General features: G+C 37.8%; 1 protein-coding gene across 9 annotated transcripts in view; it reads right to left on the bottom strand.

Moving 5' to 3' along the window:
- PPP1R12A (protein phosphatase 1 regulatory subunit 12A) overlaps nt 1-17,730 on the bottom strand; it is a 117,154-nt gene continuing 99,424 nt past the window's right edge. For 2 of the 9 annotated variants that reach the window (XM_014963642.1, XM_014963647.1), the window contains 7 exons: nt 16,042-16,058; nt 14,845-14,980; nt 14,165-14,269; nt 13,219-13,266; nt 9,604-9,634; nt 8,524-8,574; nt 1-2,450 (listed from right to left, as the gene is read on the bottom strand). In XM_014963642.1, coding sequence (XP_014819128.1) covers nt 8,543-8,574; nt 9,604-9,634; nt 13,219-13,266; nt 14,165-14,269; nt 14,845-14,980; nt 16,042-16,058 — 369 coding nt within the window. In that variant the 3' untranslated portion in view covers nt 1-2,450; nt 8,524-8,542. Of the gene's footprint in view, nt 2,451-6,967; nt 7,130-8,523; nt 8,575-9,603; nt 9,635-13,218; nt 13,267-14,164; nt 14,270-14,844; nt 14,981-16,041; nt 16,059-17,730 lie in introns of those variants that run through there. The other 7 variants (XM_014963644.1, XM_014963648.1, XM_014963641.1 and 4 more) reach the window with 5 other exon arrangements.

Genomic DNA, 17,730 nt, shown 5'->3' with positions numbered 1-17,730 from the left:
TCAGATTCTGCACACAGACAGGTTTATGTAAAATATATAAACATTTGTCCAAGTTGTTACAGATTGCATAAATATGGCATTTTTACTGTTGCATTTACAGATGTGCATGTACAATGATGTGCAAATAATCACAATTTGATTACAATCTTTGAAAGGTACTTGAACTTTGCATCCAAGTAACGCAATGAATGAAAAATGCCCGCCAAAGAATTTAAATAGCAAACTTATAACATGGTTTAAAGTCATAACAAATCTCAATGTCTTCTCAGTAAAACTTTCACACATTTAAAATAGTTTGTATTCATTTTATTTGTATATGTCAAAATACAATTTTTTTTTCCAAAATAGTGGGTTTTGCAACTAGTTTCATGCAGATACAAGGTCTGCTCAGTACTACCAATAAAATCAATATAGCACAGTAGCCATTCATTTTTTTAGATATAAAGAATAAATAACCTAAATATAAAACACTAAAATATTAGAAACACGTATTTAATCATTCACAGGCACCCAAACTTTACCAAATATAATCCAGAATATGCCTAACTGTCTTGTAACAGAACTCAATACGTTGCAGCCATTCAATTCTTTCCTGTTAGCGTAAGACAATGGAAGTCCCTATGGTTCAGACCCACCTCTCATACAGATCAATTACAATAAGATACCTCAAACTATCCGTGTACCTTTAAAATCAAGAATCCTGAGCTTGGTAGTAAGAGCATAAACCTTACATCTTCAAAAAACCAATCAACAGAGAGAGGACATCATGTCTTCCTTACCAAAACGTATCCCACCCCCGTAAAACTACCCCCCCGCCCCCCAAGTAGGCAGTAGAACACAATGACCTTTTTTAAATGAAGGGGTACAAATTCACATTTAATATAGTATACAATATAATCAATAATACAATAGCTACTACAAGCTTTACAATGTACAATTTTGTTTTAATGGCTGATCTGTTCAGTGGTTTTAGGCAATAAACTATGTGCCAATAGGATGTCGTATTTTGAATGGTTTAGTGAAAATATAAAAGCTGTTTCTAACAAAAGCGATTTTCACTTAAGTACTTCTGTTGGTTTTAAAGGCCACTGAAATGTATAAAATGGTCTGACGCGGTGGTGGTATCAAATTGGATGCCTTCTCACATGGCAACAACAGTGCATATAAACATGAAGGTGAGTGTAATGGGTTATGTTTTTCAAATGATTTAGTACATTACTTTGGCTAGCACAACAGTTTTGGACAGCACTCAGATAAATACAGGTATGTGAAATGTAGTGAAGCAGTTATATTTATGCAATTTTTTTATTATGGTGAACACTATCAAATGAAAAAAAAAAATGGGAGGAAAAGATAATAAAGTATTTTATATAGTTTAGACCTTTTGTAAAGATAGGGCTCCATACAATGTACAATGTCTAAATTCTTTATACCATAAAAATTAATGAATTTTGTTAAACACACTATTCTGGAGTAGCCTAATTTGCATTAACAGACATTTGCAATAGGGAAATATATTCAAGCATGCCACGTGGTGGTCTGAAAAATCAAACCAGTACATATCTATATATACAGCATCACTCAGTACCTGCTCAAATGAATGTGACGATTACAGGATCTAACATCTTTCACTACAAACTTCTTTTTTTTTTTTTATTTTTTAAAGTGACCAATAAAGGCAGAAAACAGGACTCTTAAAATATTTCTAGTTTCAACTGACTTTTAAAGCATTTTGTATAGGAAATAAATGCATATTGCACAAACAGTGAAAGCAAATGTTCCACCAAACATCTCTGTTCCAGGTGGTTGGACAATGCAATTCTAGGTAGCTACACAAATATGTAATTTATAAAGGGTGTGTGGTCTCTGCAAATGGTAAAGCTGTGAAAACACTGTACAAGAAAATCTGGTACATGAATAATTAGAAGGGAAAAAAAATATCCAAACTTAAGATTTAAAGAAAAACTGAGTATAGAAAAAAACTGGGAATTGTGGCACAACAAAAACATTATTGAGTAACTGTCTTCTGTGAGAGCTGAAAGCTTTTGTTGATGTAAAAGTGTTTATGTACAACTAAGGCTTACTGGTTAAATATCTGAGGCGTATCTGGCCTTGAACACTTTCCTTATTATGCTGTAGCTGTAAACAAGATTTCTCAGTCATTTTATCTTCTCAGCAGCTGCATTTTAACAGAAACAATGATCTTGATACAAAAAAACACACAGGTAAGAGGGCGTTTGGCAGGATATCTGAAAATGACAGTCTCCAAGGGATCTTCCCACACTTCCAGTGACTGCCACAGTATGGTCCACTGGAGCTACTAGTGATGTGCAATACCGTTATCTGCTGCTGGAGTAAACCCTTTATTTGGAAAGTTTGCTTATAACTCTGATCAAGGCCCCGTTTTCATCTTTTAGCCTCTGGTTGTCTGCCTTCAGGTCTGGTAGCATCTATGAAAAACGAAACAGGATGGTTATTTGCTGTTACACCCCAAGTGAAAGCAGCAAGACCGGACAAGCACCGGGGATAAAAATCTTTGTTCAGCTTAAGCACCTTGGCAGTTCTCCCCCTTCCTAGCAGCCGTTCAGAAAAATCTCACCTCTTAGCACAATACAGTTAAGAGTTACAGATTAGGAGTTTTCATTTGCTTGGACTAGATGCACTAAAACTCAGCGGTGCAGATGACAAACCTCCAACAAAAGCATTTATAATAGCACGAGGAAAGTAATTAAATGCTTCAAATCTCAGTGCAAAACAAAGAAATGTTAATTGCCAACAATTTAGCGAGCCTTGTCTAATGCTGCATGTGCAGAGTTTCAAAAAAACATGCTGTGGCTAAGCATATCTACCACTGTGCCCTTGGATGACTTCATCCTGATCAGATACAGCGTGATTCAGCTCGTTAGCTCATAGCGGTAATCTCCCCACCACTTCCCAACTGGGGTTGGAGCACACATCCTATAATTTGAGATCATCTCCACAGTTCACAGGAGATCAGATCATTGAAAGAGATCCCCAAAGGCCGGGCTGCACACTCAGGCACACACACTGGGAGCTGGCAGGTTAAGGCTGCCACGGGAGATGGGTGACAGGCAAGCACAAGAGCTGGAAGGCAGAAGCCAGGTGAGGTGAGATTTGGACAGGATCAGACAGGAACGGAGGACACGTCAGTGCACAGAGGTTTGTGCTGGGAGAATAGAACTTGTCAGAGAAACCAGAAGTCACCTCGGCAGTTCTCCCTATCTGCATTCACACACTGATAACCAACTGCCCTTAATGCTCACGGCTAAATGACTCGTGTGGTTTGGAGCAGCAGGTTTGCACAGGAGGTAACAGCTTATTCCTGCAGAGCAGTTACTCAGTAACCTCGGGTGCAAAGTGCACGCAGGAGGCCTAAGGCCAGCCGGTGGCCTATGGAACAACTGCTACACCACTTCTCATGATGAAATTTCTGTGCCACTAGTTCTGTTTTCATTTTATTCAAACAAAATTATGCTTCCAATATATTCAGAAAATTATAATGGGACAGAAAGAACTGAGAAGTTTACAACTGCAGGGTTAATTAGCTGTGCATTACACTAGATGCTTCATTTCCTCCAAGGAAGTCCTGTCCACACTCAGTTCACCCGCCCCTCTCAGGGTAAGACGCGATGGGGCACTGAACATAACTGAGGCTATAGGATCTCTAGTTTATTTACCTGCCAATATCAGCCTATGGGAAATGAAGACAACAGGAGATCGTAACAGGAGCTAAGGTGGTCTCCACAGTTAGAGTAAGTAAAAATCATTCTGCTAACCTGGATTCCAACTCTGGTCCGTGGTGGAGCTTAGGGCAAGCCACCTAAACCGAGCTCTTCATAGAGTCAGAGGGTAGCTTCCATTATAGCTGAGTTAGACCTGTGCACTTAATGCTGATTGCTTTCAAAAACCATGTCAAGGTGTTTAAACTGAGCAACACAAGTAACCACTTGGCAATTTTCAAGTATTACCTGCATTAAGTTTTCTAAGCTGTGAAAAACAACCACTGTTGTCTGAGCTAGAGGTGCTAGGGATCATACCCAGGTACAGGTGTGTGTACCATACATTTGTGCACACCCCTGTAACGGTAGGATAAACCTGGGGTTGTTCTATGACGTGTATCTGCAAACAATGAAACAGCCATTTGTTCAGGCAAAGCAACTAACACCGTTCCTTCCTCATATTCGTTATGTTGAAGACTTTATAGCAAAGATCCTGGGTGAAACTATAATAGCCTTCATATAGCAGCGCACAAGGAAGCAAGGAAGTCTGCTTTTGTTCTTGTTAATTGTGTATCTCAGGAGGCGTTGCCATGTATGGCTTCCAATGAAAGCCCAAAGTGACTTTCACAGTCCTCTCTCTGCTCATTGACCAGGGACCTGCAGCCAATAATGCTTAATTACGTACAGGCAGACCCACGGCCTGGGTGTATCTTCTGTATTTTAACCAAAAAGCCGCTGTTCAAATTTAGAGCTTTAACATAATCCAGTTCCATTACGTGTCTGCAAATCTCTGTCAATAGATTTTTAATCCTGATTAAAGTAACAGGTAGAATATATATTAAGAAAGTATTTTCTCTTTTGTTGTGAGTCTGCTAAAGAATCAGGGAAGACTGGTAGGAGACAAAAGCAATTAGGAGTAATAGGAGATTGATCAGGAAGGATAATCTCAAGTAACCTAAAATCCTTATGCTTCCCGTCTATACTAATCCCCACATACTTTAAACCTAGCCAGACATTTATACAGTTTTCTTGGAGCAGTGCATTCCTATGGTACTCAAAACTTCTCATGAGGTGACACCACACACCTTTAATGTGCAGAGGCAGGAAAGGAAAGCTTTGCAGTAAATCCCATAAAATTACATACGTTACATACGGTGCTTAACACTTTCAATTTCAATTTGCTTCTCACTAAAATAGCGAAGTATCTTCCTATGACGAGATTCTTGACTAACATTACAAATGCAGTACTTTGCCTGTCTGTATTATACAACTAGCTCCTAACTTTGCAGTGCTGGAGTTGAGCAAATAATTACTCAATAATCACCAGATATACCTGGAGCCAACTCGGATCTGTACAGTAATACTAATGTCTGTGTTTGCTGGAGGATTTAACAGTTTTTATATACAAACCAGATTTGTAAGTTAAGATTATAAAAAGCTCAAGTTCTGTTAAGATACCTGTTCAGATTAATCAGGCACACTGCTAGGGTTGAGCTACCCACGGAATGTCAAGCCTCCCTGCTGTGTTTCCATTGCTTTGCTTTTCCTAGCCTAGCTCCTCCAGCTCCACAATCACCTCCTGTTGAAAACTCCCCCTACAAAAAAAGGAATACTGAATAGTTTTCTGTGGGTTCACACCCTGAACTGGCTTACCATGGTTAGAGGAATGCCAGTGCTAGCAAAAAAAGATGGTATGGCCGTGTGGCTGCGGACAGCAGTCGTTAGATGCGCTCAGCTGCGTTGAAACCCCCCACTGTCAGCTGAAGCTGCTGCAAGAGGGGCTGCCCAGCTCTCCTGGCCTGCAGCAGTATCTTCCTGCTGCTTTCTGCGTGCTCCTTTAATGGTTCAACGCTGGGGCCAGATGGGTATCAAGTGATGTAGCAAATACAGGGATTTGTTTTCAGCCAGGTCAGGGAGCTCAGCAAGGGTTAACACAAGGGAACCTCCAGGAATGCGGGGCCTGGACCAGGAACAACCTTTCTATCCACATCCTATTGTTAGACCAGCTCCAGGAAGACACAAAGCCAAAGGATAAACCTTCTCTTTATTTCATGCCTCTTAGTGGGGAAAACCTGAGATGGGACTCTGTGAGCAGAAATGTAAAAATGTATACGCTTATTGCCTTGCTTGTAAACGGGAAGGGGGGTGGGGAAACAGTTTAGCAGGAGTCACTGTGCAGAAGGAAATTACCTTTTTTCACCTACAGATCTTAAAAGCTCACTGAAACCTCCACACTATCCAGTTGTTTTATGTAAGAGGAGGAAGAAAGGCACACAGATTTTGTTCCACATCAAATTTTTGAACCTTCAGTGGGTTTCTGAAACAGCCCTGCAGTAACACCAAGGATAACAAACTGGCATTTTTTTTTGCAAGATGAAACTCAAACCAGTTCGTACCTTTAACAGAAGGGGACTGAACCAGATGACCTAATAAGTATGAACCAATCTGACACACTAAGCAGGATTTTTTGTTTCTGTGTTTGTACAGTCCTCGCATGATAGGATTCCGGTCCACAACTGGAATGCCTACATATAGAGCAATATAAATCGGTAACATCGACTCGGGGCTGAAACTGGCTATTTTAAGCTGTCTAGATAAAAATAAGGATTGGCCAGAACCACATGGGAAGTTAATACATGAAAATATTAATCAACTTGAAATTGCAACACATTTCTGAAAGAAAAGACTTTGGTCCTCTCTAAACACTAAACCACAAGAAATGTGAGAAATAAAGTTGGTAATGCAACTGGTCAGGAATGCACAGCACTGAAACCACTTCTCAAACACTCTTTAGCTGAGCCTAGATTTGTATCAATTCTAGGCACTTGCAGTAAGAAAGCTCAATTCTTAATTTAAATTGTGGGGTTTTTTTTTTGGAAACTAGAGGCCAATCTATCTATTTGAGCATTTACTCAAACATCAAAACGAGGGAGCAACTTCAGCCTATCCCAGTGGGAACTCAAATCCTTCCGCTTGTTGCCAAGGTTTTAACATGTCAAAGGTCTCCTGGATCACTGCCAGTTTACCTTCAAGGAAGGGAGGACAAGCTTCAGTGCTAGTAGGGAGGATGCCACACCATACCAACACATCTGGGACACCTGCAGTGGGTACACCGGACACCATGCTTTAGCCACACTCCCATAACCGAGCAGCAGCAGGTCAGTTTCTGACACACAAGTGTTAATACTAAAATTCTACCAAAGCACAAACTGAACTTCAACACCTGCCTGGCTACACAAAGGAGAAGGAAGAAATTACAAGTCCACAGGGCGCAGTTGCCTACAGGACCCTGACAGCTTGGCAACCACTCGGGTCAAGGCCCTATTCTCAGTCACCAGTCGCTCATTTATGTGTCTCAAAGATTGAATCTGCTTTATTTGTTGCAGGTTCTGCAGGAATCAAAGAAATAGGAGTGAAAATGAGAAAAACAACATGTATATTATGCATAAAAGAACTAGAGATGAGCAGAACTGAAAGAAAACTCAGAAGAGAGAGTCCTGTTTAAAGTAGATAAGTTGCTGTGAAAGGAAAGTATCAAACAAGTGGCACATTCTTGAAAAGCAATCTAAGAACCAGCAGTGATTAGTCACAGCTTTCCAAAACAGTTCAGGATACATTAACAATGAGAGCTATTCCTGGAATTCTTTACTTAACATCCTAATGGCACAAACTAAATCTTCTATTCAAAAGTCGGTAAATAATGACACATTTAACATACACTTTTACACAGCAGTGCAACAAATGATAGGAAGAGTATTTAATCTTTAATTAAAAACTTTCACATATTGATTTTTGAAAGTAAGCTTTTGAAAAAAAAAGGCAATATATTTGCATTCTGTTTTTCTCAGAAGCCCAGCCTTCCCTAACAATAATTTACAGGCTGATGACAGAAGCACACATCCTGTCTTCCACTCTTAGACACAATTATTTTCCTATTTTTTTTCTATTTTCTAGTTTGTTTTTCTACATATTTCACTTCTAAAGACCTCTCTAGGAACTAGAGACATTGTGTCCTCCCTTACAGCAAACTATCTTGGCCTGAATCCAAGGGAGCTGGAGGCATAGTGGCTGCCTTCTGCCTACATCTGCCTTCCGTTTCAATTATTTCAACAAAACTTTGTACATGTATTTTAATGAAAAGTATTTGGAAGTTAATACCGTTTCCAAGCACCAGAGGGAGCTCAAAAATGAGCACGAAAGGAAAGTTTTTATTAATCAGTGACAAATATCAAATGTCAAAATAATGCTACTTCTTTAAAATTTTGGAGTGGAAAAATGTTTTCTATTTCATCACGTTCCAATAGTTTTCTAGACATACTTTAAATTCTACCAGCGGGGTTGGCCCTCTCCAGTATTATATCCAAGGACATAATACAAAACAAACCTGCCAAAGTTCTCACCCTTCTTAGTCATATCAGGGGGCTTAACATTGATAAACCAGGAAATGAGAAAAGTCTTACCAGACTACAGAGAGTATAACATCAAAAACGTAGACTGCAATTCCATCTTCATTAGATGAAGATTTGTTTCACTCCAACCATCTCTGGATATTTCTTGTTAGCCAATATGTTATAGAAGCGTAACTCTCAGTCCTACCTGTATGACTGCTGATGCTGGTGTAACAGCTTTGCTACAAGCTGTATCACCAGGGATTTTGAAACGCTGCTGTAACTTAGTTATTTTCTAATGAAATTACAGACCAGTAACACTGCCAGATGACACGTTGCCCTGACATAGTCATACACTTTGTTATTAATAGTTTAACGGGTAGTAGTTTACTTACTTTCAGTTCCTCTTCCATTTCAGATATCCTTCTTTCTAGAGCTCTTCTTTCCTAAATCAAAAGATGTGTGTTAACACTGAACAACGCAATTTTAAAGAAATTACTGCTTGTACATACTGTGGTAACAGTGAAATACTTCAAGTTTCAAAGATCATACAACCAAAAGCATAGTGTGGACAGGAAACTTGTGATGGCAGTGCTATATAGAAATTTTGTCAATATGGAATTCTAGTATCTGAGGAGGAAGAGATAGAGAAATTTACATCAAGTCCTACAAAATATACCCCTTCCTTCACACAATTTTTTTTTCATGAGCTAGGCTTCTGTAATTTCTTAATATACAAGAAATGCAGAAAATGATCAGAAGCAAACAAGACTATTAAAGAAGAAAGAAGCACAAAAGTGTAAGCTTTCACAGAGCAGCAAACATAGCTGAAATATCTGTCTCAGCTCAGTGTCCTCACTATAAACTGCAACGTAGTGTAGATACACCCAAATTTACATGAAAGGAGTTCAGCTGAGTACCAAAGAAAGGTAGCTATGTAAGACTACCTGCTTCTTGAGCAAATGCTTCCTGAATATTTTCTGCGTTTCTAGTATAGGTTTTTTGTTTTTTCTTTTTTTTTTTTTTTACCTGAGAAGCAGGAGAAATTATCCTTAATAGAGAACTTCAGGTTGTTTTGATTATACTGACTACAGAACCCAAGCCAGCTTATTTAAAGTCAGTTTAGGGTTTTCTATACTATGCTGCAGCCTGCAGTGCAGACACACTACCGTATTTCAAAATGACGTGATTTTGTTTAAACCTATTTTTCAACACATCTGACAGGTGAGTAGCTAATGCAAGAGACTTCAGGGGTTTACAGCCTGATTGCTTGCTTTCCTGCGTCAGACAATGCAGTGTATCTCATTTGAAAGCAGCTGCGGTTATCAGTACTCTACATTCAGATTTTTCCAAAGTGTGAAAGGCAAAAGCAACAGATCATTGCGAAGTGGACATATGCATCTGCATACAACGGTGCTACGCAAACAGCAAGCAGCATTGACTGAGGTGTGTGTAAAACTTTGGTTAGATCATACCGCCCAGGAGATACTGACTCTTGCCGGTCACCTTTCAGATATAAATCATTTGAATTGAGTTTAATCATAGTGCAGTTATACCCCAACATTTTCCCATTTTAGCAAACAACTTTAAAGGTTTATAAAAAGTAACACATCACTGCAGTTGTTAGTACTTTATGTACTTAACTCCTTTCAGTTATCACCTTTCCCATAATGATACTGGACTGACAGTAAGGGACACAGTAAGTACCAGCGAGTTCACTGCAGTAAGCCAGGGACTAACAAAAAACCCGCTCCACCTTACATTACCTAGAATTCTACCAGTTACCTACTGGCTTTGTAGAATAACATATATTATCACTGCCCTTATATTAATCGATATTTGACAATTCCTGTGATTACCAAAAGAGGAATGCTTAAATAAATCTCAAAATTTCACATGGTTAAAAAACATCAGTCCTTTCGATGCATTTGCTTAACTAGCACACTGAGCTTGTCTAAGAACAACTATTAGCAATAAAAGCCAATTAAATAAAAGCCTTATTTCATTAACTTTATATACTTCACATTATATAAAAGAAAGATTTAAATGGACTGCCCTAGATATAAGATTTATTGTACAAACTTCTTGTTCTGATTAGAGGAAGCTATGCTTCTCTTTTTCCTGAACTGCTTACTTTTTTAGGAGCTGGCTTGAGGAATGCCAACAAAACCACACACTACAGTTTCACTGGGAAGGTTTGCCAGTATTGTTTGATTAGTCCCTGGACTCAAAGAAAGGGTTTTGAATTTATGCAGCCTAAAATTTTATGATATACTTCCAACAGCTCTATCAGGTACGCCAAGAAACATTCGTAACCCACAAAACGAAAAAAACTCAACACCCATGCTAGTCTCTCTGCTTATAAAATGCAAAATCTCATTTGTATTTATCAAAGCAACAAGGAACCACAGTCTTGGTGCAGTGAAATTGAGGTACGGGGATATACACAGGTTAATAATTGACCCCAGAATTATAAAAATATTAAAAAGTAAACCCAAATGTATATGCCTACATATATTTGTAAATTCAGTAAAACCAAAAAATATACCTCTCCACAACCCAAACTGCCAGACAATGAATTCTAAATTTGGGAAAAACTGGTTAAAGGTATCTACAATTCTGAATTCTGATCCAGACTGAAACATGACAGTTTTAGTTTTATTATTACATCATATGAAATTCTGCAAAGGACGTTTACAGTACTTTCAGAGTGACAGGTCCTTAACAAACCCCTCATTTTTGCTTATGTATTGCTAGGACCCTGCATCTGTGATCTGATTGGTACCCTCATCCCCATGGAAATAACCCCTTCCTGGTCAACAGTTCTCAAGTGAAGAATATTGACAATGCATCACCAAATCACATCATGGAAACCCACTTCTGAAGGCTGAGTTCAAATAAAATCCAAAGCCAGCATTTTCTAAGTTTTATTACTGTGCAATTCTAGGTTTAATAAGTGTTCGCATCTTCTTTACTGAAAAGGTATGTTTCAGCTTGAAAATGTCATTGTTCAATGATGCCTTCAGGCTTTTCTCTGCCAGCCTTTTATTTTTTCCAATTTATTCTCATCACTTTACTTTTCCCCTCCCCTTTTCTCCATGGAATTTATATAAACATCTTAAGTTTTAATTTTTATTTTAGTGAAGTCATATACTTGGAAAAGTATATTCAGAAAAGCTCTACAATGTTTCTATCTTTTTTATATCTGTTGTTACATTACACATCAAAAAGGTGTCTCTACAATTGTTCTTAAAGATCCCAAATCTGACCTGAATTTGGTGAACTTATTTCTAGAGATTAGCTATTGATGACTGGCAGCTCAGAACGCTGCTTCAGTCACTTTTAAAGTGAAAATAACACCAAATATTAACAAGGAAAATACAATCACAAATAAATTCCTGTTTTAAATTCTTGTCTGAAAAAAAGTTTAAAATTATAAAATATAAGGAACATCTCCTAAATCTTGTGTAAAGCGTGTTTCAGCCATACAGCATTACCACTAGTTTTATTTTTTTTACCTGCCAGATTTAGTACTAATACATTTAGGAAGAGTAAGATTTCTGAAAGACATTTTGCAGCTGGACTAGATGATTGTTGCAGGTCCCTTCCCTACTCTATGCCATGTTATTCTACTCCATTTGCTGCTGGGCTACGTCTTTACAGAAAAAAAAAGGTGCAAGAATTTCTAATATAGTCAATTGTTTTAATGCAATGGCCTATTCTAGTACAAAGCAATGCAGTAATTTAAAACTGAACTAATGTCTAGCTCTGCAGTACTCAACGCTCTGCAGTATGGAACCAACAGAGTAATGGACAAGGCTAAATCTATGAAATAATTAAATGTCCACTTGTGTGGCCATGATAGCAGGCAAGAAAGCAATTAAAGCTGCTGATGAAACTTCTACTGATGAAATCTCTGTCTACAGCAGGATGCCAAAAAATCAAGGAGAAATAGGTGCTGAAAGGTCCCTGCAATTACCTGGAGAGATTATTATGATAAAGATAATGGAAGTTCAGGAGGTGCCTGAGAGCATTTCTATATCTCCATGTGCTCCTATAAAATCTACCAAGTGTCTGTGTATACACCAGACAGGTTTGTAGAACTAAAAATTGTTTTCTAAACCTCAAATATGGGAAAGTAAAAATAAAAAGCTAGTGAACGTGAAGTTTACCGGGGATAAATAAATGTTTACCATATCACTTATTACTGTCAAAATCCATTTAGTTTTCTTCCTGTTTAAGTGCCTAATGTGTCCAGGATCAGGGGAGGAGAAAGGAACACGGACAAGGTCACGAAGCCAGGATCGCAACAAAACCAACATAGTTTCCTTTATATTGCTGTGAAACTAAACTTTTATAGGGGAGGATTTTAAACTAGCATGAGACTACAGCCTGAAATTATCGTGTGTCCAACTTTTGAAATAATTCCTGCAACTATCTCACATAGGGATTTATTACTTGACTCCTTTCCCATTCAATTTAGGGTTGTCTCTGACCTTGATACCCCTGTTCCCACACTTCTTACTCATTCTTTCCCCTCCTGCCCCATTATCATATTCCCTCTGGAAGAAGTTACAGCACAAGGAGAGAAACAGATTATGACTAGTTGTATATCATTAGCAGGTCTAAGGTCGCATGTCTGTGAGGTAGAAACAGCTACTTCATTACCAACAATAATCGGTAAAACAACATGCATGCCTTTGGAAAACTCTGAGGAAATTAAAGTCTCTGACTGCTGGAAATGCATTAGAAGATGAGATGCTCTGAATCTGCTTAACCCTCTCGAGTGCCAACATTGTTTTGGATGAGATGGAATAAGTGGCAGACCCCTGGAGGGCAGTGGGGCTTAGAACACGGTCATCACGAACCAAGAGGGAACCTGAAGGCAAATCTTAAGAGTAATTCCATCCATCTCACAGTGCCTCACATTCATTGCCACTTTGAAACCTAAAGTCCCCAAATCTTCTAAAAAATGCAAGTTATTAAGAAAGGCTTCTGTTCCCACTAAAATATGTCCAAGCCAGGGGTTGCAAAACAAACTAAAAAAAGCCAGAACTGAAGTACTTGAGAGCTCTTTGGCAGAAACTCACCCTTTTCTCCATTTCCAAGACTGATCTGTCAGCAAATCTTTCCTGTCTCTGTAACACAAAATTAATAAAGACATTGGTACTTGTTCTCAAACAACATAAAATTGAGAAATAACAATTTAATTGGACATTTCAGTATTCTGTCCGAAGTATGTCTTCAAAACCATTTTAAAGTGTGTTCAGGGAAGTAACACTGAAATAAAGAATAAAGAAGAATGAACTGGATTTATCATACACTTCCTCAGTGACCATCCCTAAGCAATTTAATCACTACAGAGCCTTTGGCAAACAGGAGTAATATAGTATTTCTGTCTAACAGCATTTTAATGCATTCACTGATATTTACGGGGTACACATGGAAGACATTTAAGTACCTACACAGTTAAGTTGTGGCAAATGTGATCTAAGAATGGGAAACACTCTTTCTACAGCAATTTAAGACGAATTTAACTTTTGTGTATATATTTGGTATTACTGTTAGTGTGTGCAGCACACTTACCTGACAGCAGTTATCTGTAACTGGAGTGTACTATTTGCTCTTCAGTTCTAAGATAAAGCTATCTAACCAGCCAGAAAGAACTGGCAGGTTTATGCCAATCTGCCAGCTGGTTTATGAATTAATCAATCAATCCCAACTGACAGATTGAATATAAGCTTAGCAGTGTAGAAAGTATTTATCCCTACCCTGTAAAGAAGTTCCAGATACATGCCAGCCAGAACCACTACTACTTAAACAGGCAGGAGGCAGCCTCACGCATTTTGCTCACAGCTAAAGACCAGAACCCTGCACTCATTTCCCTTTAGAAACAGAGAGGTACCCTTCTTCACTCCCATTTTTGGGTAAGAAACAAAGCTGATGCCTAGTAAAGAGCAGCCTGTACCCTGGGACTCTTCTAGTTCGCTTATCTACCTTGTCAGCCAAGTACATGCTTTTTTGTTTTATACAAACCTGAGTGGTCTTCTCCAGCTGTAGCTTAAGATCCGTAAGTTCCATGTTGGTATCATGTAACTGTGCTTTCAGTTTTTCATTTTCAGCTAGAATCTGTTCATAAAGCTAAGAGAAAATATTCATTAAAAAAATGCCAAATAATAATTCAGTGAGATTAGTTGAAGAATTTAAAAAACCACAACTGAGCTACATGTAAATGAACAAATATGTTAATAGTCTAAGAAATAAAAAATCAGTTATAGATTTTAAAGACAGTTAGAATTAGCAAGCACTTCAAGGAACTATTACCAAATATTTATACAAACAAGCAATTACACATACATGTATTAAAAAAATACTTGCCGCTTTTTTTTGCTTCAGACTTCACACATTAGACACCACAGTAAACTTTTCAACAAAATCCTCCTCTACTTTAAAGGAAGATCTAAACAAATTTTTCTATTATATGTATGTAAGCTAGCAAATGTATAAAAGAAAAGGCTTCACATATGTATAAAGCAGTTTTAATGACACAATCAACTAAAAAAATAATATGATAGTATTTGTCATAAAAAACCCCAAACAAACGGATCTTGGCTCCCCTGGATTTCTCCCTTGCGTTGAAGAGAAAAGTACAAAAGCCAGAAGCCCAATGAATGAAAAAAGTCCTATTTTCACACCAAAACTATTGGATCAGATACCTTCTTAAAATCAGTGCTATCTTCTTTTTCTAGTCTACTGCAGTACGGTTTTCGATCTTCAAGGTAACTCTGTGACCCCGACCGCCCCTGTGCTGAATCGTAACGATCACCTGTGCTGAGGGACCCCGTATCATACCTGTAAAACAAAAGCTCTTATTTTTCTTTCCCTTTGTGTTCAAGCTGAGACCACTCACTGTATCAAACATTGCGAGTTTCCCGTTACCCAGCTAAAAATAGACAAACGCAATTATATATTTTACTTAAGCCACTATCTTCTACTTTGATACAAATCTAATTTTTACATTCCCTCAGTACTTCAAGATCCTCTTGTGCAAATGTTTTCAAATTGCTGTCTGCCAAGTGCCTGCCTTCTATGCAATCTTTTAAATTAAATTAAAATATTTAATTCAAGAAAATATTTACATCTTAAGTGATTTTATAGTAGCTTAGATACTATAATTATTCTTTATTTATAAAGAAGACCTACTTTTAAAAAACTTATTACTTTAATTGAAGGGTTTTAAAAAAGTAATCTCTAAATATGAATTCCCCAAGTTTTATTAGAGAAACCTAGATTTCCAAACTATTAGTTGTGAGTGCCAGTATTTGAACAGAAGCAGTCTATGAAACAAATCTTCAGTAAAGTCTTTATCCTATTAATCACTAAATTACAACCAGTATTAATATTTTCAGCACAGATGGAACATAATAAAATCCAGTAACTATTTGTAAAGGTCTAAAAACAAACTCAAACTTTTTAAGAAGTGATTGATATTTCTGCATTTCCTTTTAAATAAATCTTAAGGAAATTGGATTTTCAGAGCCTGTACTACTTTTCTTGAGATTCAGTAGGGCAACAAGAACCTCTTGTCTTCTTTGTAAAAGCTGACTTCGTGCTGAAAAATCTGTAGGGAATGGTACTGTAGCCACTGTGCTCTGTCCTGCCTGCAGTGCACTACAAATCCAGAGTCCACTAAATTCCCCGGATTGGAGTATCCCACCCACACATGGAAAAAAACATTCAGTACTGTAGCTTTACAACCGTATTTTATACAAATGTTAAATATCATTAATGCCTTTTAAAGCTCAAACCCAGCTGACTACTGGGGTTAAGTTGGATTTGTACATAATTTAAAATGAGAGTATGTGAATAAAAAGTGTAACAATTTTATATTAATTTCTTTAAATTGCACATACCTTGACAGGCTATCACTCTGAGGTGGGGAGAGAGAAAAAGAAGAGATCAAGTTAATAATTTAATTAAATAAAATATATAACAATCTGTGAACAAGTATAGCTAAACAGTTGTGTTAAATGCATATGCTATCCAACAGCATGTGTTATCTGAACATTGTCAAGCTTCAATTTTGTTATGTCTGGAACAGAAAAGAAATATGTGCTAGAATGTGCTTGCCAAAATGTGATTTAGAAGGATGTTAAAAGTCCGGACTGCCCTAAACACTGGAATCATGTCAGCAGTCGGCGCATTCTGCGATTTGCCTGCCTGTTACCAAAGGCATCAGAACTGTGTTCCCTGAATTCCCTGTTCCCTCTTCCTCTTCTCTAACATTAGCAATAATGTTTTGATAATAATAATGACTTCAGTTCAAAACAGTAACATAAAATATGCGATCATCTTTTCAACATAGCTTGATGGGAAACAAGCTCCTATACCACCAACATAAGGAAGTACTTCTTAGACTTAACTTAAATGACATAATTTCTTTTTTATATTACTTTAATTCATTCCAGATGAATCCACAGGCACAAAGTTCACTCATTCTACTTGACAAGCAAAATTTAATTAGAAGTGATGATTTAAGAGTGAGGCAGTACCCCTCTAAGCATTGCAACAGTCATACAGACCTTTTTCCCCTCTGAGTGGTCAATACAGATTCATCATTTTTTCCAATTACAATAATTTTGAGTGAAGACATTTCACTCAAGTAACTCTACTGATGTATTATCACCTGGACATCCTCCAATGTTATTCACCTAGCCGTGGCTAAAGCCTTCCCCATAGGTGGGGTTTTTGGGACAGTGTGGTTTATTTGCTTTCCTTTTTTATACTTTATATTTTTTCAACTTGCATAGAGGAAAATAGCTACATTCTCTGCAATATACTCCATTTCCCCTCTGACACCTTGCAGTGCATTTACTACACACAGGATATCAAAAGTACATCCTGTAGCCTAACCAACCCTAATAAAACATAGCTATTTTCTGTTGAGAGCACGAATAACGCTGAGAACTCAAGAGATTTTGTAGAAAATGTCACAGATAGGTGGCACACACACCTATACCTGAATAGTTTTTAAGCTATTGGCCACACAAAGACTAACTTCCACCTGAGTCTTATCTTGCATTATCGTATGTTTAAGTAAGATCAGTGTGGGATTACAGAATTCCACCATGTAACCAATGACCTACAAAAATCCCTGTTTCACTGCTTCCTTCTCACCTCAACAACACAGAGGAAGCTTTGTCTGTAAAAACTTTATGTATTCTCTTTTTACCTTGAAGGAATGCAGTGTACAGAAAAATGCTAAGCTGATCCTTTTAACCTTTACCTACGATGTAGGACAGCCACCCCAAGAAGTAAACCATCCCTACACTATTTCTTAACAAATACGCTTTCTAAAGGCTGTTTTTCTTCGCTTCTAGTGGGCTCCCCGTGGTGCCATGGGAATGTGAAACCCTCCCAGATCTCTGTTCCCCTGCTGTGCTACAGCTTCCAAACAGAAAGGCAAATTATTAAGTAACACACGGACTATCTTAGGAACAAAATTTTCCAGCTATACAGGGAGACAACAAATGAACAGGTGAGGCAGGAAAACACTAATTACTAGAGGAAGGAAAACACAGACACAGCCCATTCCCATTCTC

This window comes from Calidris pugnax, unplaced genomic scaffold (assembly GCF_001431845.1).
Source record: "Calidris pugnax isolate Ruff unplaced genomic scaffold, ASM143184v1 scaffold44, whole genome shotgun sequence".
In the NCBI taxonomy this organism is placed as follows: Eukaryota; Metazoa; Chordata; class Aves; order Charadriiformes; family Scolopacidae; genus Calidris; species Calidris pugnax.
This window is presented reverse-complemented; position numbering and strand designations above follow the sequence as displayed.